This window comes from Synchiropus splendidus, chromosome 2 (genome assembly GCF_027744825.2).
Source record: "Synchiropus splendidus isolate RoL2022-P1 chromosome 2, RoL_Sspl_1.0, whole genome shotgun sequence".
NCBI classification, from domain to species: domain Eukaryota; kingdom Metazoa; phylum Chordata; class Actinopteri; order Syngnathiformes; family Callionymidae; genus Synchiropus; species Synchiropus splendidus.
In genome coordinates, this window is record NC_071335.1 from 36,984,934 (window position 1) to 37,011,334 (window position 26,401).

The 26,401-nt window shown below is 42.9% G+C and overlaps 1 protein-coding gene across 2 annotated transcripts; it reads left to right on the forward strand.

The window, feature by feature from the left end:
* Positions 1–6,464: 6,464 nt before the first annotated feature.
* Positions 6,465–24,779, forward strand: LOC128754546 (kelch-like protein 5). Of its 2 annotated transcripts, XM_053857250.1 has the most exons (13): positions 6,465–7,370; positions 9,888–10,076; positions 13,001–13,137; positions 13,439–13,635; positions 14,083–14,295; positions 18,351–18,537; positions 18,853–19,077; positions 19,612–19,687; positions 19,757–19,843; positions 20,577–20,651; positions 20,782–20,919; positions 21,122–21,293; positions 21,878–24,779. In XM_053857250.1, exons 1-13 carry the CDS (start codon positions 6,805–6,807, stop codon positions 21,932–21,934), a joined length of 2,319 nt encoding a protein of 772 aa, XP_053713225.1. In that variant the 5' UTR covers positions 6,465–6,804; the 3' UTR covers positions 21,935–24,779. The 2 variants fall into 2 exon arrangements, 1 of the variants encoding a protein (XP_053713225.1); XR_008413933.1 differs by lacking the exons at positions 19,612–19,687; positions 19,757–19,843.
* Positions 24,780–26,401: the final 1,622 nt, after the last annotated feature.

The following is a 26,401-nucleotide window of genomic DNA, read 5'->3' on the forward strand; positions in this document are numbered from 1 at the left end:
TGTTGCCTTCAGAGCAAAACTACAAGACTGAGAGTATAGAAAAAGTCGCAAAGACGCAAACGTCGATGAACAGATCTTAAATCCTCCAGAATTGTAGGCCAGAAATACACTGACAAGTAAGGAGGGATGATTTGGAACTAAGGGAGCCTGAACTGAGAAAGGTTGAAGACCAAAGCAGCGCTTGAATTGAACCCAGATCTTTATTGAAGTCTTCATAATAACAGGGGGGCGCGGCAGAGACAACCATGCATCGGGACCAAAGAACGAGTTAATGTACTCACTCTGTGGGCCATTGTTCATGATGGTGGTCGCCCAGTAATAACATGAAAGGCTGGTCAAGGCAGGCCACCCGTCTCTTTAGGTCTCTGGAGGAATTGTTTTCAAATGTGTAATTTTTGTTCCGTATTAAATCTAAATACAAGCCATTGATTTTGTGGAAAAAAAAGGTTTTGGCGGAGAAGAAATGGGATGCACTGGAAAAGATTGGGAAATCCTGATGGAATATGAATGTTAACACAGTTAACTCTTGCAACAATTGATGGATGCTACTATTATAAATTCAGTAGCCATGAGCTGCTTGTTGGAGGTATGGACTCTCTGTGTACCTTTGTAGTTGTACATGTTGTTGGAAGAGATTGGAAATAAACCAAACCCTGACAGAGGCATCCGATTCGTCCATGAGTTGTGTTCTGGGATCTTTGCTTTGTTGGAAGGTTCTCTTTCTCACTGATGACCTCAGAATCTCTTCACTGCCTCTGGTGAAGAGGGAGCTGTGAGAGAACAGGCAAATATACTGCTAATTTTGATGTGGTGTCAAGGTCGCCCTTGTGACTAGACAGCATCCTCCATTACTGCTTCCTGTTGTGGTCATCAGGCCCTGTCCAAATGGAAAGAACATGCTAGTGAGATGTGTGTCTTAATTGATCTACTGTAGGAAGGAAGTTTCATGGGAGAAAGTCCTGACCTTTTCACATCAGATGCTGTGGACTGTGAGCTTTGGACTGTGAGCTTTGGACTCTGTAGTAGTTTGTGTTCTGGTTTTTATGTTTTTATTCCGGGAGGGTGTATTGACCACGCATGTGTTTTGGGTTTCACGTTCTGGTTTGGTGACGCCTTTTGTTGGATGCTTTGGTTATTTTATTGTGTCCTTGTCTATTCTTGTTTAAACGAATAAGCTCAAACTCTTGATACATGTCTGTACTTCTGTTCACCACTCGACATACACCCTCCTTCTTCTAGGAATGGATGGCATCTCCCTGAATAGTGGGCAGTGGAACTCTGCTCCTTAGAGACAGCTTTGCTCCCTGCTGAACAGAGCCTGTAGTGATGGGGAGAACGTCGCTTGTTCTTGATGCTTTTGTGAGAATTCTCAGCTTTGACCCAAGGAGGCTAGCTTGAAGGGGATGTCTGCTTCCACTGAAGCCGTGTTTTTCCTGAAAGAGAAAAATTAGAAATGTGATTTAGACAAGTTCCCAAACCTGAATGGTGCAGTGTTTTGAAAGAGTGGGAAATACTTGCTATTTTCCACTGGTGGTGAGCGGTTGGAAGCAGATGCATTTCAGTGGCTGCTCTATCATCATCATCACCTTCATCCCCGGGCTCTGCTGTATCCAAACACGTGCGCTGCTCAGCAAATGTTGTTAAATTTGGCACTTTGCATTCCCTCGCTGCTTTTTCTCATCCTCATGGGCAATTAGAGGAAGCACAAGTCGTGTCAGGCCATTGTGCATGTCTGAGTGTGTGGAACTTGGCTGTGTGCTGTAAGGCATTACGAGGAAGCTGCCTTCTCTCTCAGCAACAGACATGGATCAAAGTAATTGGACAGTTTGGTTCACACTCGCAGCGCCTCAGAAGACATTGTGTTTGTCTCAGTTTACTGTCTGCCTATAGCACCTAGCAGAAAATGCTTCCACACCACCACTCAGGAACAGCTTCTCATTACTGGTGCGCAGAATAAAACGTGGCAGTAGAAGTGAGTGGAAACTGTGTCTCTGCTATCATTCAGCCATGTGACTTTAACTGACTGGGGAGTTGATGCTCACCGTGGAGCGGTTGCTCTGATCTCAGAGTCTTGTAATGATGTTCACATTCCCAGCTCTTAAGGTCCAGGCTCCTGACTTTCCTCTTTGATGGGACGATGTGCATATGGACTGAGCCAGTGGATAGTTTTGGTGGACTAATGGTACTTTCCACTTATGCTTGGAAGCCGGAAACGCAGAGCAAACAAGCCAAGATGGCATCACTAGAAATTCTGAGTCAAATACTTCTGCGAATTTGTGGTTTTCTAGATTATCAAATTAGACTTGTATTTCTCAAGAAGTTGCCTATATTCAGACCAATAGCTGTGGTGGACATCATTATCTGTTTTCCATCATAACTAAAACACGCAGAACTCAGTGACAGCATCAGTTCCAGCTCCAGATGAAGATTGAGGCTATGCCATGTTATAAATCTTTTACTTCACGTCTTTATCCATCACCTCACAAAATGCACGTAAAAACATACATAACAGTCATAACCTTGGAGGGCTGCGTAACTCCTCTCTGGGCACGTGCTCATGAAGTAACTGGCGTTGTAAAGCCACAGTTGACTTTAAAATGGTGACAAATGCCAGGAGGTGGTAACTGTGGGTGGCAGCACAAGAGAAGAGGTGTGTGGTCAGAGAGAAGCTGTAAGATCACCCCTGCAGTGAGACGTGCTGGTTAGTTTTAACCTCCTGCTGCTGCTGCTGGGACTGAGGATAATGGATGGACGTCTGGGTGAAAATAGCACTAACGCAGTCAAACTACAGAGTGGGCTGCCCTATTTTCTGTTCAGATTCGCAGTTTAATGCCGAAATGAGTCATTAATATGTTGCAAATGAGGACTTTGTCCTTTTCCATTTGTTATTTTGCAATTATGGAGATGAGAGTGCCCCATGAGATGACATCATCTGAGAGTGTCTCACTGTCCCAAAAGAAACACACACTCGACAGACCATCAACAAATTGATATACTGTTGCGTTTCTTTGAGGTTTTACTTCCAAAATAGCCTTAATGTTCACTCCTTTGATCAACTCCAGAAGAATTTCCGTTTCTTCTCCCCCCTCAACACATCTCACTTTATCATCAATACTGCCATTTTTGTTGTGAGTCAAGACACGGAGTGGGACCCAAGTGCAGTGATGAGAAAACTTACAGGAGGCAAGGAGTGGAACAATTTTTAATCATTAAACAATAAAACCAGAACAGAAAGAGTCACCGAACAGGGAGAAACAAAGTGAAGCCTAAATTGTCCAAAATAAGAGCGTCAAACCGGGAGAAGTCCACAGGCACGAATAAGAGTCCAAACAGAAAGCATCACTGAACCGGGAGAGTCAAACAAACTCAAATCTGCAAACAGAGACAAAAACACAAACAGAAATAGTGAATCACACAACAAACCAGGAAACACGCAGAAACACGGGCACCCGAGTTTCAAAGAGAGTAGTAAAAAAACGACCAATCTAGAACACAGAGACAGAGAACGAACGAACAAGAAGGAGAGCCACTTTACCACAGGAATCAGGGAGACAATCTGGCACATGTTGCTGGAGTTCAGGTGTTCTTATTCACAGGTGATTGGGACGATTGGCTCCAGCCGTGTGCCACACAAACAGGAAAGAAGGTGGGAGAAACAGAAACAGGGGTCAAGGGAACAAAATAAAAGTGGATCATGACAATTTTTTCAGACCACAACATATACGTGTGATGTGATGTCCGATCCAAGCATCGTTTATCTGCTATGTTTCCATAGCATCTGCTTCCTTTTTAGCCACATGCGTTTGATCTATGTAATCTGACACCTTGTTTTGTAATTCAAATATCACTGAATGCAGTGAGGCAACTCCTACAACTTGACACCTGGTTAAATAGAAAAAAAGGGTAATAAAATTGTCCATAAAACAAAGAAAATCCCATATTTATGGTTTATATCGATGGGTCATGACCCAGATGTGGTTGCTTTATATTGTCACTGTGACCTATAAATCAAAGACATTAATGTGAGAAACTGTTCAGGAATCACCATGAGTTTGACCAGGGTTATTCACATGAATGGCTGCAACGCTCCGTCCTTGGAAATTACTTTCCCAGATCACAAAGTGCTGCATGCTCTCTAGCCCTCTGTTTAATGGCATGGCGGAGGAACAGGAAATAGAGGCAGTGAGTGAGATTAGACCTGCAGTGGGAGAAGACCGGCAACATGATGGCGGCGAAATGAAGAAAGAGGGAACATACTGTGTCAGTGGATGGAAATAGAAAGGCTCAGCTGACCATGACAGTTCTTTTGATACGGCGTGTAGCTGTGTTGCTGTGGAGGGTGATTGTAGATTCCCTGGTGTTTAGGCGGGCCTGCATGCTGATTCTCTAGTGTGAAGAGCCTGTGAATGGATTTCATGGTTGCATTTGCACGTCCGTCTTGCGCAGGAGAGACCAATAACAACCGGGGGAGTCCCCCGCCACAAGATCAATGATCAGGACCAGCTGATGGAGAAGAGAGATGGACACCTTCACTCCACCGATAACCTCATTTCAGTGCCTCCATCTCCTTCAACTCCATAAAAACTGCAACAAGAACCCTTATTCCGCAGAGATGAGTCAGCATTATTACAGTGAAAAACAGCGTGGCTTCTTTTGAAATCACATTTGCTGCAACTGTCCGTGATGTACTTGAACTTTAATGGTCTGAGTATAGTTTATCCACCATGTTGTTGTCGTCATCTTGAGGTGAATCTGTTATCTCGTTCACTACTTTGTGTCAATGCTTCATCCAGTGACATGTTTATGAACAACATGACTGTTAACCATCAGTTGCTGCTGTTCAGGGTTGTGGGGAGCGCAGTGAGGATCGTCACGCCCGCAATGTCTTTGTAGAGTTTATGGCGTGTCTCATAAAGGATGGGACGACACTTGCCCACCAACATTAACAACTCATCATCCATGTTGTCATGTCGGTGTCTTAGTCATGTTCACCGGTTATGACGTAATGTTTACACTGCTCTTTCACAATAAAATGCGTGTAACATCTACATCATTCACATCCCTTTTCACCGGGAGATTCTCTGTCTGAACGATCGTGGCGCTCGCAAAAACAGCGGAATTGAAGCCGAATGGAAAAATTGACATTCTTTTTTTAAAAACTTTACACAGCTGCACCTCCACACCACTGCTGGACATGGTGTAAATTGGGGGTCAGACTCCACTGTGGAGTCTGACTTAGTAAATGGTTGAAAACAGCAGCTTCAACAGGCATGATGAGCATCATTGGTACTGGGACAAGTACAAGACTTAAGGTTTTTTCAGACCTGGACTATACATCTCAATGAACACTTTCTCTATCCCACTAATCTTTAGCATGAAAATGGCAACATGCCACAGCAACCTAACTAATCAACATGCAGGTAGCAAGATGTTCTGAAGAAGGCTTTGCTTGATATATTCTGCATGATTTGTAGTCCTTCAGTGCTAATAAAGAGGCATGTAAATTGTGACATTTTAAGAAGGCAGTGTTTCCGCTCATTTCCATTAGAAAAGTGGTCTACTTCGATCTGGCCTGGTGCTCCTCTGACACCTATTCTTGCTGGGAATTTAAGGATGCTTGTTTTCTTTGCACTATTGTGTTTGTGTGTGCTTTCACATTGACTTTGCAATATTGATCAGAAACAGCAGAGGGGTGGTCCTGCACCTACTTGTCCAAAGCACAGTCTGAAACAGAAAACTGGCAGAAAAAAAGGCTTAATCTACTTCATTGGTGCAGTTCAGACGGAATGATCTGGCTGTTCGGTTTATGAGCATCACATCGGTGTAAATCCTAAACTGACCTCAGCTGCTTGACTTATTGATTCTCTGTAGAGAGGAGGCCCTAAAGAACCTCCCACTGGTCTGCGTGTGGGACTGCAGAAGTTTCTGCCTTCTGCAGAGAAGCTCATGTGTTGGTCTGGTGAAGACATGCACAGCCGATTGTTGCCCTTCTATGACTATGTTTGCTGCATTGCAGATGAAAGGAGGATTCAGCACACTTATAGAAAAAACAACTGATGAGAACAGAAGAGAAAATTCACAAGTTACTGGAGGAATTCAGTTTTTCATGTCCATCAGTCTGCTCGCCTGCTAGAAGCAGTTGACCTGGTTGTTGTGAGGCTCCTGGCACAGAGCTACTGAGAGCACAGCATAAATGGGAAAGATGAGGACGTGGAAATGGTGAAGAGGATGAGCCCACTGACTCATTTCCTTGTTGAATGAGAAATACTCAAGTTTTTTTTTAATCAAAAAGGGGTGTGCGGTCTCTGCAAACAAATCTCATACTCTTTTCGCTGATTTATAGCGCCAAATGTTTCTATTTTATGCTTCCTTGCTGTTCTCATCTGCTGAAATCTAGCAGTCATTTTGTTCTCTGTGAGCTTCATAGTTTCGTTGCTGTTAGTCAGTAGTGAAGGCACTGAAACCTTGTGAACGTTTTGAAAGCAGAGCGGTCTTCATTGGAAGGATGACGATGATGATGATGGAGATGCCGCTGGGGCTGTACAGTCCATTGTCAAGCGGAGATTTTGCAGTCATTTGAATGCACTTATTTTTTTTCCGTCGGTAAGAGGTTCAGGACTGGACGACGAAGACGTCCGACCCCCCTCGCCTCGCCCTCCTCCTCCTTCCTCCCGTGAGCTCCGGAGTTCTCCTCTCCGCTCCCTCAGTCTCCGAACTGACCGCGCGGTTGCCAGGAGCGACGCGCCAGCGATAGTACAGAGCGACGCGAGCTCCTCCCGCCATTTCCTAGTCGCGAGCCCTGGTATGTCGAGCGGAGGCGCGGGTCCCTCCTCGCGGAAGGAGTTCGACGTGAAGCAGATTCTCCGGATCCGATGGAGGTGGTTCGGTCACCCCGCGGTTCCTCCGCCTCACTCGCCGCCGCCACTTGGAGACTACTTCGCCGGGAGGAGACCAGGTGGCAACTCTGTAGACGGACCCTCAGTTAGCGGCTGTGGCAACTTGAATTCCCCGAGTGGCAGCAGCTGTGTGGCGGCTAGCGCCAGCGGCGGGTCGAACCTGTGTAGCAGCAGCGGAAGAAAGTTTGTTGATCCGGCTGGGGGTCGGGGTGGTCCAGGCAGAACTGGAGCGCCGGTGAGCTGCCCCCGCTCTGTCAGCTCACCGGAGTGCAGGAGTTCTGTCGCGTCCTTGTCTTGGCTTTCCCCTCCGTCGCACCGTCGCTCACGTCTGAACATGGAGCCCCCGGGAGAGGGCCCTGTCGCCCAGGAGCCCCAGCTCCACCCCGAGGATGGAGAGGAGCTGGTAGCAGCTGGAGCTCCGGGCACAGAGGAGAACAACAATAACCCCGTGGACACTGACTCCAGCTCCTGCAGGTACACAAACCTGGGGGTCATTGATAAGAAAGATTTTGGGGCGCATGCTTGGCAGACCACCTCTCAGTATGTAAAAATAGAATTATACGTCATTATTAAATGCATTTTATATTATATTTATATTGTATTTCGTGAGCATTTCAGTTAAACTCCTCTTGCAATTGTTTTGCCTGAATATAATTTGTTTAAATGAGTCAACGCCCATTAATCCAGCATGTTTTGAGGGGCCCCAGCAGTCGTGTGGCCCCCTTCATTTATTTCTTTGCCTTCACATCGGTTCATGAGTTTCGTTTCACAATCCGTTCTGTGTACTGCACAAACATGCCAAGTTAAAGAACGTCCTACAGATTTATAAACTAATATAACCTTATTCTAGTATAACCTACCGTGCTGTTGAAATTTTGCCCCAAATAAAAGGGAATTTGAATTAGAGTTCAACTAGAGTCACTCGCATTTAATTTTGCTCTGGAAATCAATATCAGTTACATCCTTCCACGCAGATTAGTTCCAGGCCAAATGATGTCAACGCTATCTATGACTACAATTTGAGAGTTGTCTGTTACTCGGTTTATTCAATTTATTTATTAAGGGTATCTTTGGCTCACATTTCAATAAATGTAGCCGTGACATGTTTTGGGAGGTCAGCTTTTATTTTGCACTTAAGAAAGGAAATACTGTTAACATGAAGGAACGTTCATATAATTTGTAATAAGTCCAAATTCAGGATGGAAACACTGAGTATATATGACTGCAATGCTGACAAGTGACTTCAAGATGTGTGACTTACGTAATGGTATCATTTTTTACAAAAAGGTAGGTAAAAGGAGCAAACATAATTTGTAATTCTTTATTCTTTACCAAACAAACAAAATGCACATGTCATGATTAAAAAAGCAATCGGCGACTGCAAACCTTCGCCAAGCAGTTAGTTACTCTCCTCACTTTTGAAACCAAAACTAACTGATGCCAAAACCCAGGATCAAACCGCAGACCTTTAGATCTTCTGTCCAACACTCTCCCAACACCTTTTTTGGCACGAAGATGAGGTCAAATTCCTGGATCTGAAATTGGAGTAATTTGTACCTTGTCCCATTTCACACCTTCTGAAGAATATATCCAAATTTGTCGATAACTAAGTTATTTTGAACACAGACAGGCGAGCCAAATCCGTTGAGAACTAAACCTCAGTGGTGGAGGTGAAAATGTTTCATTTGTGTCCATGCTGCAGAAGTCCATTTGTGTATCAGGCAGTAATGATGCAGTCGCTTTTCCTTCAGCTCGTGCCGACCATTAACAGCATGTGGATAAATCAAAAGGCAAGTCTATTCTCCTGTTTGCCCCTCCTCACTGTACACCATGCTAATCTAAGAACGCAGGTGGCAAAATCCCAAATGGGATCGCAGCGTTGTACGCATGCAGAATCCCAGAGTGGCTCAAAGCTCAGCTCCACTCATCTCGCCCTCTTCTATTATCCTCACTCATTTCTGTCGTACTTTCCCAAACGCCTCAAAACACCTTGGGTCCATTGTCCTTCAGTGCCCAGCCTCAACCAATCTTTTGTGCAATCTTTCTCCCTATCGTAAAAGAGATGTCTTTATATGAATGTCATTGAAGATTTAATGTGAGCAGATCAGTGGTGGATTTCAGCGTGAGAGGCTCTGTGTTGATTCTAGTGTCTCTGCATGTCTTGTAAAGGGTTAAAAATATTTTGACGGTCACTTTCTCACTCTGGTCATGTCGAGTGCCTGTCAGCCTCAGTTAACTGGGACTGAAAGGCTATATTTCTGCACTTCATCTGCTCTGGCAGGATTCAGCCTCACCCCCAGACTATCTGGAAAAACATTCGGGCAGGCATGCATATAAGCAGTAAACAAACTCAGGACGCTTTTTGTTTGAGGAGGAAAGTGGATATGAAGTGCAAAGTAATGGATAGGTCGGCTTTCTTTGGCTGACAAGCAGTGACTCTGGTGTTTTCTTTTCCATCTGCTTGCTGCAAAGTGCGGTTTCTCTACAAACCCCTAGGGTTTATTTTAGTCATATTTGTTGGAAGTAATTCTGAATTTATGTTTGGAATCACAAACCAAATATTGATCCTGAAACTGAAAAAACCATGTCCTGGAAAGTGGCAGAGAAAAGAGCTAATCTGCTTTATCACCGCAGTTCAGACGGAATGATTTGGCTGTTCAATTTATGAGCGTCACATCCGTGTAAATCCAGTTCAGGATATGTATGAAAGCAGCAGCATCTGTGATGTAATAGATGAGCATTGTGCATTTCTGAAAAAAAACAGAATAAAATTGAAATCTTTAAATCTAAGTTTAAATATATATGAAAAAAAGAATTGAATGAGATAAAGGTAGTCTAATCTCATCTAATTTAAAAAATGGAATGAGGTGAAACAACAAAGAAAACAATAATAAATAGTCTTTCTAAGGTGTAACAGATGTATAACATATACGCAAAGCTTTTCTTCTTTCTTTATCATTGTGTTTATTTGCTTCCTTTTCTCGGGTCCAGGACATCCAACAGCAGTGCCACACTTTCCTCGTGTGTGTCCATGGAGCCGTGTGCATGTCCAGAGGAGAGCATGTACACCGCGATGTCTCACGCTGACGTCACCTTCCGTAAGATGGAGGGTTACCTGAGAACTCGGCAGCTATGTGACGTCACTTTGGTGGCTGGAGAGAGGCGAATACCTGCACACAGGTAGGGCAAAAAAGCATTGAGGCACTGTGAAATTTGGGTTTTTTAAAACATGAACTACCATTTGAAATACCATTCGGTAATAGATTTTTGATGTGCTTCATACAGTAAAAGCTAGCGATAGAGAAGACAGAGAGCAGTAGCAGGGAAGATACAGGCAGGAAGAATCTGCCATCTTCAAGGAGCAGAAGATCAACCCAAGTTGTGACAAAGCATTGTACTTTACAATTACAAGTAGTCAAATACTACGCCAAATTTCTTAGCTTTTCAAATGTGTTGATGGTTCTGCGAACACTTCAAGAGTCGGTGCAGGGATAGACTCATGTTGACTCAGTGGATGCTGATTCAATCAGATCTAGGGAGGAAATACACCTGAATGTTGCCATATTTTGGGAGTTGCTGTAACACAGTGGGCCTCTGATTCATGCATCACCAGCCTGTCACCCATTTCTAGACGGTTTTGTCCTGATTTGATGCTGGCTTTCTCTGCGTGTAGCAGTAGGTAACTTCTGTACCAGAATAAAGAAGGGCAAAAAAACGATCTACAAGGATGCCTTTATTATCTTTTTCCTCCTCTTCCCTGCCCCATTAGACTTTGGACCTCTGGGCACAGATGGTGATGAACAAAAGCCCCTGTTGTGTGGGAGTGCATGTGATCCCTGTCGTCGTGTGTCGCATGTTGCAGGGGCTGTGCCAGGAAAAGTATTCTCCCTTTGGTTCCTGATTTGTTTCTCTCTGGAACTGGAACTGGAACTGGAACGCTCACTTTGTATGTGATTTAAGAGTGTTTTCAGCGACACTGTTAAAACTTTACTAAAAAATATCCATTGTGAAGGTGCCTTCTAGTGCCTATTTTAACGATACATAGCAAACCCCTGCAAAGTCAAACAGACACCGCAGTGTTTACTTCCCAGCTCTTAACCTTCTTTCCTGATACTCGCTGCTGTTTCCTTTTCTCTTTTTTTGAGTATTTGTTCTCGAGCAGTTCCCTGTAATACAGCGTGACACAATGTCTGCCTTGTCTCTGCTTTCATCTCTGTGCTGTGTTTGCAGATAACCTGCTGAAGCTTTTAGCTTTTCACAGCAAGAAATACAGAATACAATCTAAAAGATATAGCTGAAGCTCTTTTGTCAGGTGAATGATAGAAAGATTTTTGATGTGATGCATACAGTAAATGCCACCGATTTATTCTTTACCTCAGGGTGCCTAAGTACTTCCTTTCCTAAGATGCCTTGAGTTGCTTCTAGATATTTCACCTGTGTATTAAGTGTGTTGATTGTATTAATACAGAATTTGAATCATCATAATGTACGCATGAGATATATGTGTTAAAGATAGACTTCCCTATTCCCCACTTAACTCGCAAGTATCTATAAGGTCCCATTTCCACATGACCACATGCACAAGCACTTATTCCCACATTGTGTTGATGATCATGAAGGACAATACTGAAGAACTTGATGTGAATATATTGATCTGGACATTGGTTCTCTGTTTCTGTTGCTTATCCCTTGTGCTTTTGTTGCGGTTTCATCTTTTCAAGCACTGAATAATGAACAAAAGAGATATTTGTTGTGTCAGATCCATATAAAAGAGAAATGGTGAAAACCCCTGGCATAATGACAGAAGATCATCCGTGTATCAGTTCTGTATTTTCTATCCTGTCTGGAGAAGGAAGCCAGACTCTCTTAGTATCCATATCCACATTTGTGTGCATGTTTCCGTCATGGCAGCTTGGAAGCGTAATGGATTGTTACAGTGGGAATTAATTAACTGCCTCGCTTTACAAGCGACCTTCACCAAATGTCACTGCGGCCTGCATCAGGCTGTCTCTTCTGCTATATACTTGGCTTGGCGCTACCTCTTTCGCCTCTAAAGTTTAGACTGACCTTCTCTGAGACAATTTCTCCTTCTCACTTTCTCACTTCAGAGACTATCTAAGCCCCATTTATTTTCTAGTGCTCTATTAGTTTTATAGTATAGTTATAGTTTTCCTCAACTTGGTTGTGCCATCGTTTTCTTGCTGATGTCAAGGTTTCTGTTTGCTGATCGCTGATGGATGGAGGGAAGAGTAGGACTGGGAAGAGGCCAATGCTCATGTTGAGTGGACGGCTTCTTAGTGCTCTGTAAAATGATTGATTGCTGCAGCCACTGTTGTGTGGGATTAGTGCTACATTATATATGAGCTGTGTCAGCCAAATTATTGACTCAGTTAAAAGTCCTTGCCTAGCCTGTTTCTTGGTCAGTGATCCTGTTGGGACACTGTGTTGTAAATCCTCACTATCCAGACATCTAGTTAAGGGTTGTCATGATGAAATCTTTGCAGTTCTTTTTTTTAATGTCAACCAAATATTGCACATATTAGTAAACAAACAAGTACAAATAATCACTCAAAAGCAACACAAGCTCTATAATGTAGAATGTGGGATTTTCTTGACAGTTTAAGTTATAGAAGCCTATTCCTGGTTGGCAACAATAAATAAAAGCAGGGACAATATTTTGGTTCCCTGACAAAGGGGCTACCTCTGGCAGTGCACCATTAAATGTGTGTAGCTTCTAAAAGTGAGGTGCACCCCACCCAACTCCTAGAATACAGTTGTAATTGACTGTTGTTTTTCATCTAACGAAGACCAGTCACTGCCTCATTTCCTGTTATCTATGCTGTGAGAAGTATCGCAGGAAAACGGAAAGCTTTCCTGGTTGCCTCGGTCGAACTTCATTTGCCCAGCTTCATTGTTTTTGACATTTTCAGGATCATTGCTGTGCGACTGATATGTCACAGTTTCCTGGCTGCCCTTTCACTCTCTGTGCAGCATCCTTTCCCCTTCAGTCCACACTTGTCTTGTCAGCAAGGTCGAGAGCACCATCCGCTCATCACAGCTGTCCATCCTGTCTGACTGATGCCTGGCGTTCTCCTCTTTCACAGACTCATCCTTTCTTCTGTGTCCGACTACTTTGCCGCCATGTTCACGAGTGATGTGCGAGAGGCAAAGCAGGATGAGGTGAAGATGGAGGGCATTGATCCTGATGCATTATGGGTCTTGGTGCAGTATGCATACACAGGTACAGACCTTTTACATTTTCATCAAACCTATTATTCTAGATTCTATTGTTATCTATTCGATTGTATTGATATTGTTCAGTGTAACCTCTGTTAATGACAGGACAATTGGATAATGAAACTGAAATGTTCATTTAGTCGTATTTTAAATTGTTACATATTAATTGTAAAAAATGTATTAACAGTTACACATTGTTGTGATAGGTAAAGTCAAACAGTCCTTTAGACTCATTATTTGTTACTATCAAGGCTTCTAGTTTGGGACGTATTTTCTGAATCTTGTTGATTCACCACTTCATCCAGGCCGCCTGGAATTGAGAGAAGACACTATTGAGTCTCTGCTGTCTGCATCGTGTCTGCTGCAGTTGTCCTCTGTAGTCTCTGCCTGCTGTTCCTTCCTCATGAAGCAGCTTCACCCCTCCAACTGTCTTGGCATCAGCTCCTATGCAGACGCTCAAGGCTGCAATGACCTGCAGAGAGCGGCCCATTCCTATACAATGGTGGGTGCATCTTAAGAAATGGCTGTAAATAGTTGCTCTTCCCTTGCTGTTTTTTACAACCCCTGGCCTCAGAACGAAATGTGACTATTAGCATAAATACCCCTCTGACTCTCTGGGACACTCACAATAAAAACATGGTTTATTAATGCTCATGCTTGTATATACTGTATGTCCAGTGTTATCTACGTATTGCTGGATACTTTCTTCATATAAACATAGGGATAATATTATGCTGTTGATGGACTTCTAATAATAATGATGGTTTCTACTATCAGGCTTTTGCATAGTTCTACTATATATTTACTTTCTAAGTACATTAATTCATTTTTAATACTTAGCTCCCTTTCCTTTCTTAGACTCTAATTTCTCTTCTTTGTCTCTCAGTGCATCAGCAGCTCATTGTTTATATATTGTGTGACCTTTCTCTTTCCCCCCCCAATTCACCAGGAACATTTCCTGGAGGTGGTGGCAGGCCAAGAGTTCCTGCTCCTGCCCCTGGAAGAGGTCGAGAAGCTGCTCACTTCTGATGACATTAATGTGCCAGATGAGGAAACAGTGGTGACATCTTTGTTAACATGGGTTCATCATGACGCTGCCACTAGGCAGCGCCACCTGCCTTCACTCTTGGCTCACATAAGATTGCCGCTGTTGCAACCTCAGGTAATTTTTTTCAGCATTATCGCTCCAGAAATTGCATTGTCATGCCCAGTTTCTTTCTTCCACAGTTGCTACTGCAGATCTAGATCTAAAAGTACTATTTATCATAGCTCTTGTAGTGAATTGGTGTCCTGGTATGTAAAGGTTTGGTGACAACAATAATTTCTTTTTCCCCTGTTTATTCTCCCAGTTAAGTTTCTTTAAGATATAAATCAAACATGACAACTTCACTGTTCTAACACTGTAGAATCGTTCATTGAACATCAGACCCAAGAACCCCTGATGGCTATGAAAAGTAATGCTTAACTGTCCGGTATCTGTGATGTTCTATAATTGTGATTCAGGCCTTTTTGGCAGTATCACCTGGGCTTTGCAAGAAAATGAATCTTCTTTTTATATTTTCCTTTGCATATTGTCTTTTGATGTATATAGTATTTGAGCCAGTGTCTAACAAAATTGTTTCGAATATATAAATAGGGTTTTTTCTTTTGCACAAATGGTTTTGTTACTTTCACAGTTTATTGCTCATAATATATGAATTCTTTATATTCACTGGGATATTAAGTTATTGTACTGTCACGCCTGTATCTCCATGTTAAATTTATGAGGAATTTGGCGTAATAGTTGTTCTTCTTTCGTTGCTGACCTTAGGCTGCTCCCCCCATTGCTGGCTAAACCTTAACCACATACACACACGCATAGCCATTAAACCTTTATTCAGTGTGATATTTTTTTTATGCCAGATAAATCATTTGTTCTGCTCATAACTCTTTCCCGCACTGCGTATACAGATACTGCAGAGATAAAGAGGCCAAAATGTCTCCCTCCCCTTTCTCCTACCTTCAACCTGCTGCACCTCTTCCAGTGCATAGCATGACCACCGCAGATATACGACTTAGCCCTGGTCAGCTGGAATCACAAGTAGCTATAACACATCATTAGGGAGGAAGATGGATCATGGAACCCAGGCTGTCGATAGCCACCAGCAGAAAAGAGTGTGAGGCTAGAGGAGACAGCAAGGTTATTTCAACCTTTAACATTTGCTTTCTCCACCACCTTCAGCAATGTGCCACGCTGACACATGGATTGATCATCACAGTTTTCATGCACTATGAAACTGATATAGCACATGAATGGGTAGTCAATATTTATCAACCATTAGAAACAGCACTATGTGGTGCATATTTTCACCGGGGGGTGTCAGTGTGCTGGATTAAATTTGTTAACCTCTGCTCCTCATGACCACCATCACTCACACTGCTTCACGCATGCAATCTGAGTCATCCCAGTGTCTCTGCTGGCCTTAAATAGGACAGACAACCGATAGCATGGCCAATTGTTGGCTGGAATTCATGTGTGTGTCTCCTTCGCAAGATGTATCATCATGCATCGCCCAGGATAAACTTCTTTCGCATTGTGATATACCAATACTTCTTATTTGAATTGGACATTCAGCCTCTCATGCTCTAGAAATGAGAGCATGGCCTTCTTGTAGCCTGCAATGCGACCCGGCTCGTGACTTATTTTTATAGCTCTCTCGAAGTTGATAGATTGGTGAATGTCCACAACTCAAAATACTTTACCTTTGTGAAGCACAACTGCCCCAAATTCTACTGCTACTGTATTGCCCTGGATATAATGAATACATTTAGTTGTGAAAAATGTAACTTCATGTATGTGGGATAATTTCATCATGAAGTTAAACTAACCGTCTGATCCATATTTGGAAGCCTCTGCCGACAATCGAAGTGAAGGAGGAGCCTCACAGGATTTAGTTGATGAAATTGTTCTACCTTTTAACATCAATTCCAAAAGTAGCTAGCTGACAGTTTTGCCAGTAGGGGACAGTGGGACGTTGACAACTCTTCATTAGTAAGTCCTGAGAATTTGTTTTAATTTCAAAGCCCTGGATCAGTAAAGTGAGGAAGTGCTTGAAAAGCTTTTCAAAATAAAATATTTGCTGGTGTATTGAAGTTAAAATGTTAAACTTCTTTTTCATTAAGGTTGATATTGAACCACATTTCTAGATGGTTGAGTTCTACTATGCATTCCTTTTTTCACCAAATGCAGTGAAATTCATTTTTCTTAACAATTCTGAAGATCATAGTTATGCAGTAGTTGCTTGCTGACAGCTTGGCTTGTTTACAATAAAATAACTGTAGCTCAGCATTTTTTAACTTGTCTTTCTCATTAGCATGATAAAACTTATAAGAAGTGAAGAGTTTTGATGGTTTGGGAGTATGAAACATCAGGGGTCAAAAGTCATATTTTCCTTATATGGTGATGAAATCGGTTGTCTGCACCACTGTCACTCTAAAAAGCAAAATGTGAGTTGCATTGTTCTAGTGGCAGTAATGAAAGGTTCCATGTGAAGTTCACAGCCGGACCGTCTTTACTTGAGGGGGCTGAATCGGTGGGAAATTTATCATGTGGTTGTCGCAATCTTCCCTGGCTCCACCAATTCTGTCGAGCCAGGCCTCAGCAGGAGATTGATGGTCTGAGTCAGCAGCCTGAGGAAAAGCCACATAAGGGATCGGGCCAAATACAAAGGAAAAACCCACCATTCTAATCAGATCGAGATGATTTATTGTTCTGCGTAGCAAACAATTGTAGTCATTTTGAACAATGTCAGGAGCGAATCCATATGACTAGCAAGGTGGCCACAGTTAGATTTGACCTTGCATGAAAGCTGGACATCTTTAGCTCCTGTATATTTGTGCATTAAACAGTCACGATTGCATTTCAGCAAACTGCCAGCTTCTAAATGTATCATGGGAAATCACCGTCAGACGTAGAAGACTTTCTTGAGCCAAAGAGAGCAGATAACAGAAGCTCTCAGCGGGAAAAGAAAAGCATTCTCCGCACTGGGCTGCAGCTACAGCAGATCCCTCGACCACTCATTCATTATCTCTCCAGGTCGGCGATAAATCTTGTGCACCATTTTCCTCTCACCTGTGAATAACTTCCAGAAAGACTTATGTCTCCAGTGGAGGGAAGAGTATAAGAGTATCTTACACTGTATATGACTGTAGCTATAAAAAAAACTACATTTAAGGAGAAGTAGCTCCTCTGACACTCCATCTTGTGACTCGAGGATCACGCTGTTGATTTTGTCCAAGTGTTTCGTCACAGTGGGTCGAGCAACAAGATCCATGGCGAAGACTGAAATCATCCTTCCAAACTTCATCACGGGGATAAGCTGCCAAGCGTATAAAATAAAGATTTCCCAATCTTCTCCCCACTCTGGCACACGGGCCGCAGTAAATGCAGGGTTCTTCCTAATTTGTCTGTGTGTGATTGTGTGCCACTGAAGCGTGGATTCATCCTGGCGTGTAAGCAGCTTATCCATTTACTATGCTTACTTACTCCCTCCACTTCATCTCGGGAAATTGATTTTATATTCAGTGACCAAGTTCAATTATCCGTTCCCTGTTTATTTTTCCTGTATTGATGGCAATTATGGAAGAAGTCCGACACTCAAAATGTGGAATTTGTAAAGATTGTGCTTATTAATATTTAATGGCTGAAGCAATAGCTGGAGCTTGATAAATATCAGCACGTCTACCTCTCTCTCTCTTTATGTCTCCTGTGCAAACACACAAGCACTCACCTATCTAAATGTAAACCATGTAATTCCCAGCTTGAGGGAGAATCCAGCATCTTTTCCTGTGGATTTGTTTTATGGAGCCGAGCAGTGGATTGAAATGCTCCACAGCACAGCCTCTGATTGTGTCCGTGTGCGAGAGACAGAGCGCTAGAGAGAGAGAGATGAGGGTATGGCCCAGGGAACTGATAAGATATTAAGGTCTGAATCGACCCTGTGTGAGTAAGATGATCTCTGATTGTGTGCGGTCGAGAAAACAAATGATTTCTTCACCAATTTAATCCCTCAATCAATAAGAGAACAGGTTCTAAGACTATCTGACCTCTCCCATCAGTGATCACATGGTGTTTCCGCTTGTTCTCGACCCACATCACACGCCCACCGGTGTATTTGCTTAATCTATTTGTCGCTTCGATTTGTTGCTGCTGTTTTACGTCCCTGTGTGTCTGATCAGTTCTTGGCAGACCTGGAATCCAATCCCCTGCTACGGGACAGTGTGGAGTGCCAGCGACTGCTAATGGAGGGAATGAAATATCACCTGCTGCCCCAGCGTCAGCCGCTGCTGCAGAGCCCACGCACCCGTCCTCGCAAGGCAACTGTCGGAGTGATGTTCGCAGTGGGAGGCATGGATGCTTCGAAAGGTAACAAGATTAGGGTCAAAATATAGAGCAACTACACTTTCATGTGAACCTCACTGAGACAGTTGTTCTGGCAAGATGTCTGCTGTTCGCCGATTGTAGTCTATTTCTAGTGTTTGGAGCTATGAGGGGGTGATATAAACAGGGATTTTAAATTGGAACTTCATTTCATTTGTATTTAAAAGTTCTGAACAATGAAGACATGATAGGGAAATCCATAACATTTAAACTTCCATCTGGTTGATGTGAGACAGTGGCAAGTAAACGCATAGATATTTTATCTGCTTTCAACTTAATCTCGATTGTGCTTTGCTCTAGGCGCCACCAGCATAGAGCAGTACTGTCTGCGGCAGGACACCTGGAAACAGGTGGCAACCATGAGTGGACGTCGTCTGCAGTTTGGTGTAGCTGTCCTGGACGGTCGCCTGTATGTGGTTGGGGGACGAGACGGGCTCAAGACACTCAACACTGTGGAGTGTTACAACCCTTTAAGCAAGACCTGGAGTGTGATGCCCCCCATGTCCACACACAGGCACGGCTTAGGTGAGTGTGATGTTCTAGAATCAGAATATATTTGACTGTTTGGGTTTAAATGTTGGTGTCAAAGTTTTGTGTCATCACAATCATATGTGGAAGGACAAGGACAAGGGTTCTGAATTCCGGGCAATTGATTGTTTTGTCACTTTTATTGCACTTTAAGAAACAGACTACTGGTATGTTCACACAGTAAACTTGTTGTGATTCACTCAGTCATGGCCTTGCAGTCAGAGACACTGAACCTTGAGTGATATTCTCAGCTAAAACACAAAGCCAATCATAACTTATGAGAGGTTTTGTCATAGAGGTTTTTTTTTTTCTGGTGCGTCAATGTTTTTACGACATCCTGTTTGGAAGGGGGTTTGTGGTGACTACACATCTGGAGGTGCAGATGTTCTGGCGCATAAATCCTCCCTGGTGTGCAGGTGTCAACGAGCTGCTACTGCCAAGTGTCTAATCACGCACGCAGTGAAACCTCTTGTCTTGTTTTATGGGCTGGTAATGATTCAGTGACACATCAGGCCTCTGTGACTGCTGCAGGTGTTGCCGTCCTTGAAGGACCCATGTATGCAGTTGGAGGCCATGATGGCTGGAGCTACCTCAGCACAGTCGAGCGGTGAGACTGAAGTCATCCTGTATGGATGAGTTTTGGTCATGTGCGATTTCATAATGTTCCTTTTGGTAGATGGGACCCTCAAGCTCGCCAGTGGAGTTTCGTTGCTAGTATGGCAACACAGCGGAGCACTGTTGGCTTGGCTGTACTTAACAGCAAGTAAGTGACCTTCGTACGAGTCCATCAGTCACTGTTTACATTTATTTCAGTGCTAAAGGGCGATAAGTTGAATTCTTGTTTTCTAAGAAGTCCTTTATTGAAATGACCCAATTGGTTTGTTATTCTTCGATACAAGACTCAAGAAAAGAAACACAAATCATTTCTAAGCTCTTCAGGAATGACACTCACGTGCGCGCTCCTATTCTCATTTATATGCTAAAGTGGATATGATATGATTGTTTCCACGGCTCGACGTGTCTCTGTTGCTCCAGAAATCTTCGGTGGGCGACAAGAAAGCATATTAGAATTGCAAACCAGCACTGTTGTTTTTGTTATTCAGTACCTGGGGGAAATGCCTCAATGAAGGGCTTTATAGATTGTAATTAATACAGCACCAACAGCGCTAAGCATTGCTGGTGAGTGTGTGTGTGCTGCCTTGTCTCTGGGTACTGTTCAGATGAAGCTCATTACTTGCTCGACTGCCACCGTCAAGCGTCTGTTTTCCCCACTGAACTGAGTCATTGGTCGGCAGGACACAAAATCTGAAGGTTGAACATGACACGGACATATGGTGTGACCCTCTCTGCATTTGATGTCTCATGGCTTTAGGTCCATTGATCTTTTTGGACCTCATTTTGTTCCCTAAATTTAGCACACACCCGTCACACCATCTGTTTCAGTGTCCACCAGTGCAGGTGATGAATTATTTCTGAGTGTTTTTCTTCATTCTCAGGCTGTATGCAGTTGGAGGTCGTGACGGCTCATCGTGTCTGCGCTCGGTGGAGTGTTTCGACCCTCACACCAACAGGTCAAGAAACTTGATTTCACTCCAGTTAATCTCCGTCTGCAACTTCTCTATCAAGTTCTTAGTACTTAAAATTATCTGAACAAACAATGCACCCATGTTGCTTGAATACACTTCAAATGTTCATTTTCAGGTGGACCACTTGTGCTCCGATGGCAAAGCGGCGAGGCGGTGTTGGCGTGGCGACGTGGCACGGCTTCCTGTACGCCATTGGAGGCCATGACGCACCGGCGTCATCTCTGGCCTCGCGACTTAGTGACTGCGTGGAGAGGTGAGGTGATCCATCCTTTAGCAAAGCTCACTTCCTTAGCTGCAGTGAAAACACGTACGTAAGCCATGATTGTTCTCAGGGACATTTATTCTAGTGTCAAAATATGCTCGGGCAGAACAAGATTTTTTTTTCTTTCAAGATGGTAAGGAATGTAACCTTAATTGATAATAAAACTTTTGAAATGCAAATCTATTTGGAACAGATACGACCCACAGACTGACGTGTGGACTGCAGTTGCCCCCATGAGTGTCAGCAGAGACGCTGTCGGCGTTTGTCTCTTGGGTGACCGTCTCTTCGCTGTGGGGGGTTATGACGGACAGGTGTATCTCAATACAGTGGAAGCTTATGACCCTCAGACCAACGAGTGGACCCAGGTAATTACACAGTAACACAGTAACTTACACCAAACCATTCCAGCGCAGCTAGAGAAGGAAATCCAACAAGATTGTATTTAATCATTCTCCCAGTTGTGTGAGCACTGACATTAACAGTTATCAACTTTCTTATAAGAATGATTGCACAGAGAGGAGAACCAAGAGCAAACATGAAATGTGGTGATCAATAACATGCAGTGGAGCGCACTAACACGAAACAGAGAACAGGTAGAGGCAGATTACAAGGTGTAGTCTATGACAAACTCACAAAAAACAGAAACCACACGAGGTGGTCAACAACCACTCACTGAATGTAACAATAACAGAAGCACCTAAATAAGAGTCACCAGGGAGAAGAGAAGGCACACAGCACTGGAACAGCATGGTTTTTAAGTACTGCAGATCAGTTCCAAGTGTGTGCCATGAGCAGGTCAGGCTCTCAGAGAAATGCACTGACAAAGTAATACCAAAAATGATAGCAGATTACAATCTTTTTTGCATACATTATATTTTAAAATTGAATTGTGGAGCTTATTAAAATCCAAAAATAAGTATAATCCTGCTGTTTTTCTTTTGCCTTCCAGGTAGCACCTCTGTGTTTGGGTCGGGCTGGAGCATGTGTGGTGACAGTCAAACTATGAAACGTGACGCTCCACACAGCAAGGCGGAGGAGTGCGCCCTTCTCCCACCTCTGTCATGTTCACACCATTAAGCACAAAATCTATGTCAGCGCTGAGCTGAACATGAACTGAAGCTGAGTTTGTCTCACTCAGGTGTGTCTCCTCAGCACAGCACAATTGGTGAAAGGAAACCACAGAGGTGATGTGGTTTTGGACCATTCTGGATGGGTTCTGTGCAGAGCTGAGCAGTTACAACAGCCATGATGAAGCAGATTATTTCAGCGGAACAGCTGCCTTGCACAATTTTCCTCAGCAGACCAGGCGACATTTTCACACGCACACACTACTACATGCTTGTATCTGAGCTGATGCACCTTTGATGCATTCCACATGAAGATGTGCTGCAGTCGACTAGCGCGCTGCTTCACTTCACTTCTCCCTCCAACCTGCTGACAAACGCAAACTAAACTTGACATAATCAGCACAGGTTTTTAAAAGCAAGGAAAGCGAATGCGTCTTAATCTGATGCAGTCAAAAGCGTGTTGTCAGTTACCTGCGATAACTCGGTCGGTGTGTTGTGTTTGGGTACATCACAGGTCCTGACATACTCCCACTTGAGAGTTTGAATTAAGCTATAGTTGTAGAGGCAACAAGCTGCACAGCACAGTTCTCTTCAATGGGAAATCCATTTGCTTAGTCATTTATTCAATCCCACTAAATTTGTCAGCTCTTTTATTTACAGCTGCTGAGAGCTTATTAGATTAATCTGTCTCAACCACTTGACATCAGCCAGGCTGTACATGAGAATCATTTATGCATTCATTGGAATATTCCAACAGAAATTACTGTTATATCTACTGACATTAATCTAATGGAATTTTGGATGATTTCTTAATGTCAATATTAAAAAGTTATTTGAAATTCCTCCATAAAGTAATGAAAGGCAGCAGTACTTTTTATGTGAAACTATAAAGATAGTGTATGTATCTGTCCTTTTTTTTTGTTTTACCAACATTGAATATGTTTCATCTAGACGTTCGCTGTTTGAATCAGCTGTCAGTCTGGCCTGTCCACACACACTGAACGGATTATAATGTATGACACTAATGGCAGTAACATGCTATTTGAATGGTACTTGACGTGAAGTATGAAATTCACAATGATGTTTTAAAACTGTTGATCCTCTTGGAGTTCTTCAGTCACCCCCTCACGTCGCCAATATTTTGTCATGAGGGAGTGCATGTGAGCGGATATGTGTTCACAGTAATGCTGGAATTCCACCTGAATTGTTCCTCCTGCTGGTGCTTTCATTTCATTTTCTCTTTGAGCAGTACTGTGTTAACCTCGTGTGGGTTACACTTCAGATTATGGAACATTAAAAGCCATCTAATCTAGTCTATTTTTTATCATGAATAAACTACTCATTCATTTGTGTATAAGCAACATACCAGCCTGTTATCATTATACAGTACCAATTTGCATGCTGTTTAGCCCGACTATATTTTCCCTGAAATGGTCACTGAAAGTTCACTCGAAACAACGGCATAGTTACTGATAATTAACACTTATCATAGGTAATTCGTTTATCAGTAGTCAATATGTGTTCTGCATTCTAAAGAGTTCCCATTTTGTGTCTTCAGTTATAAAGCAGAGCAGATATTTTAGGTGTGTTTACACAATGTGTCCCAGCAACAGTGATGATATTTAGACTCAAATCATGCCATGGCAGAATTCAGCCTCACTAGAATATGAAGCTCTTCACTTCTCACCTTGGTCACCTGTGTGACATCCCACAATTTGGACTTGACAATTCAATGTTGAGTGAAGTATCATGAATCCATTCTATGTCACATGACAGCAGCTTTTTCCTCTTCTCACGTGGGTCTACTCCAGGCACTCCAATTTCCTCCCACAGTTCAAAAACATACAGTGGTGGATGAATGAATAATAGTAATAATGAGTGATTGCACTCATTCATTGCAGACAACTGTCCCTTTGTCACATTTATCAATTTTAAGATTTCATTGTGTGGTTTTGAGGATTATTCTGCTCCAAACATTCTATTTCCTGCCTGTCTAATAAATTCCACCATCTGTGACAGCGCAACCAGGCATGACTGAATGAACGTCTCCCAGATTAAATCGAGTCTGTTCCAAAAGGAGTCATAAGAATCTCTCAGTTACGGCGCTTGTTTTTCTTCCACGCCTTATTCTGGGGACACCTCATCCTCAAATGTAGATGAAAATGTTGGATTCAAGGCAGCCAAGGAAGTGCGAGCGCAGGAAGCTGCGAGGCAAAGCAGGATTCCTGTCTGGACTGACACATCTGAACCTCTTGTTGCCCCAGGAGGCACTTCACATGGACAGGCTGCACACACACACACACACACCGAGGCACATACACATGCTTGGAAACACAGCTGAAAGCCAACTACTCCAGGGACCATTGAAGATTGAAAACGGCTGCCAGATTTGCCAGCGTGACATCTTAGAAGCAGAGACGGGCAATATAGATTCCTCACAGCTGACATGGTATTTGGAGGAGACAGATGCTGTTATAATCATATTTCTGTCTGATTTAAACCTGCCGGCTGCTGAGTCCTTCTGTTAGGATCAGGGAGAATTGTGTTACCTCTCTGTGTGTTCACTTTTTTATTACATTGTGTGTACATATTGTACATTAATATGAATCATTAGTGCTCTTATCACAAAGTGCTGTACATTATACTTTTGCCACATCATGTGTATTTGTATCATGAATGGATTAAGTGTTATCGCGAGTGCGGTTGCTCTTTTATGGCAGAAGCAAGTGTCGCTGAAATGATGGATGTATATATATGGTGCTGTAATATGCTGTTAGTGGCATTTTATACATTAAAAATGTATGCAAGTGATTTGAAGTCTCTCATTGCCAACAAATACATGATGCTGTTTTCATTCATCTTAATTTTATCAAATGTGGGGGGAAAGGATAAAGAGAGGCGCTTAAAATTTAAGGACACTTCCCCCCCAGGCAGTGACTCATTCAGTTATTTATAGCAGGGGGAAGCTTTAAATCATAACCAGCACTGACAAACAGCTCCTGATGCTGCTGAGAAATGATGCCACTGACCTTGTGCTTCTATCTTAACGCCAGCGTAGTATATTACATCTGGCAGAAGCTAAGTGGGACACAGTCTGTTCCGCATTCAAATGAAGAAATGACCCGGCATCCTGCAGCCGAAGTGGACCAACAACACCGGCGGCAATTAGATTTGGAGGTCCCCCTTTGAGCAATGTTGTGGAGAGTTAAACTACGTGTCATTGAGCTACTAGTTTGAATTTTCATTTACTGTCACTTATTGGCACTTCAGCAACATCCATATTTGTGCTGTATTGAGTAATTCAATTGCATTTTGGGTCATGTGGACTACAATTTAAGTCGGCAGTGCAAAGAATTTAATTTTCAAATGTTTCAAATCAGTACACTCAAGTTACACCTTCACCTGTGCTCTGTCAATGTCTATGCCTTCGCTGCTCAAGTCCCACAACACCTATATAACAGAAATTTGTGCTGGGGAAGTGAGTGCATGCCTCATATAACACAAGCATGTCATGGATAACCTTAGACAAAAGCTTCTTATTTAGCTGCACAAACTGCTGTTAGGTTGAACCAAATGTAGTTTTACAGCCATTAGTCCATGATATGTCAACATAAGAATGATTTTTTTTCTGCTTTATCTGTCTGGACTCTCTGAACAACAGAGTATAAGAGCAGGTGGATTATTGATTCAGTTCCAGGTGTGCACCATTAACAGACCAAGCTCAGCTGGACATGGAGGGGAGAACACAGGAAATCTTTCAATTGCTTTAACTTTGAAGGTGGCAGCTGACACACGTTGGTCACCTCCTGTCTTTAAAGCTGTGAAACAATATGAAAACAGATGCTCTCTTTTGCATCTTAATGAAATTTCCTGGCTGGGTGCAGGGAAAATAATCTTCACGGTGAAGCATAAAGAGCTAGAGGAGGTGTTCTCCATCTTTACATGGAAATGAAATCCAAGCAAGAAGACCATTGCAATTTGGTTTGTTTTTTTTATTTTTAAATGGCTCGGGGCCTCTTGAGGTTAATTTTACAGCCGTTGACCCAACCAGACCCAACCACCTTACACCCTAACTCCTGAAAACCTTGGCAATAACAGTTGGTTCAACAGAAACATTGATCCACCAGGATGTCAGTTTCATTGTGGTGAAGAAGACTCTTTTTCTCACACTATGACCTTAAAATCATCCCTTTCATCACCTGACCAGGATGAGCTGTCTGCAACAACCATAATTCAGTCCACGCTTCACTCCTTCATCACTGACGGAGCTCTTTTGCTCATTGTAATTCATTTATTCACTTATGCACACTGTTGACCCTGCACCTTCTGGGGTCCCTCAAGGCTCAGTTCAAGGGCCCAAATTTTCCATACTATATATTAATGATATCTGTGGGGTGTCAGAACAT

What these genes read in the sequence shown, in the direction of transcription:
- LOC128754546 (XM_053857250.1), top strand. Translation starts at nt 6,805, where the DNA reads ATGTCGAGCGGAGGCGCGGGTCCCTCCTCGCGGAAGGAGTTCGACGTG. An exon ending in TTGGCTGTACTTAACAGCAA is followed by an intron (nt 19,844 to 20,576) that starts GTAAGTGACCTT and finishes CTTCATTCTCAG; the next exon opens with GCTGTATGCAGTTGGAGGTC. An exon ending in AGACCAACGAGTGGACCCAG is followed by an intron (nt 21,294 to 21,877) that starts GTAATTACACAG and finishes TTTGCCTTCCAG; the next exon opens with GTAGCACCTCTGTGTTTGGG.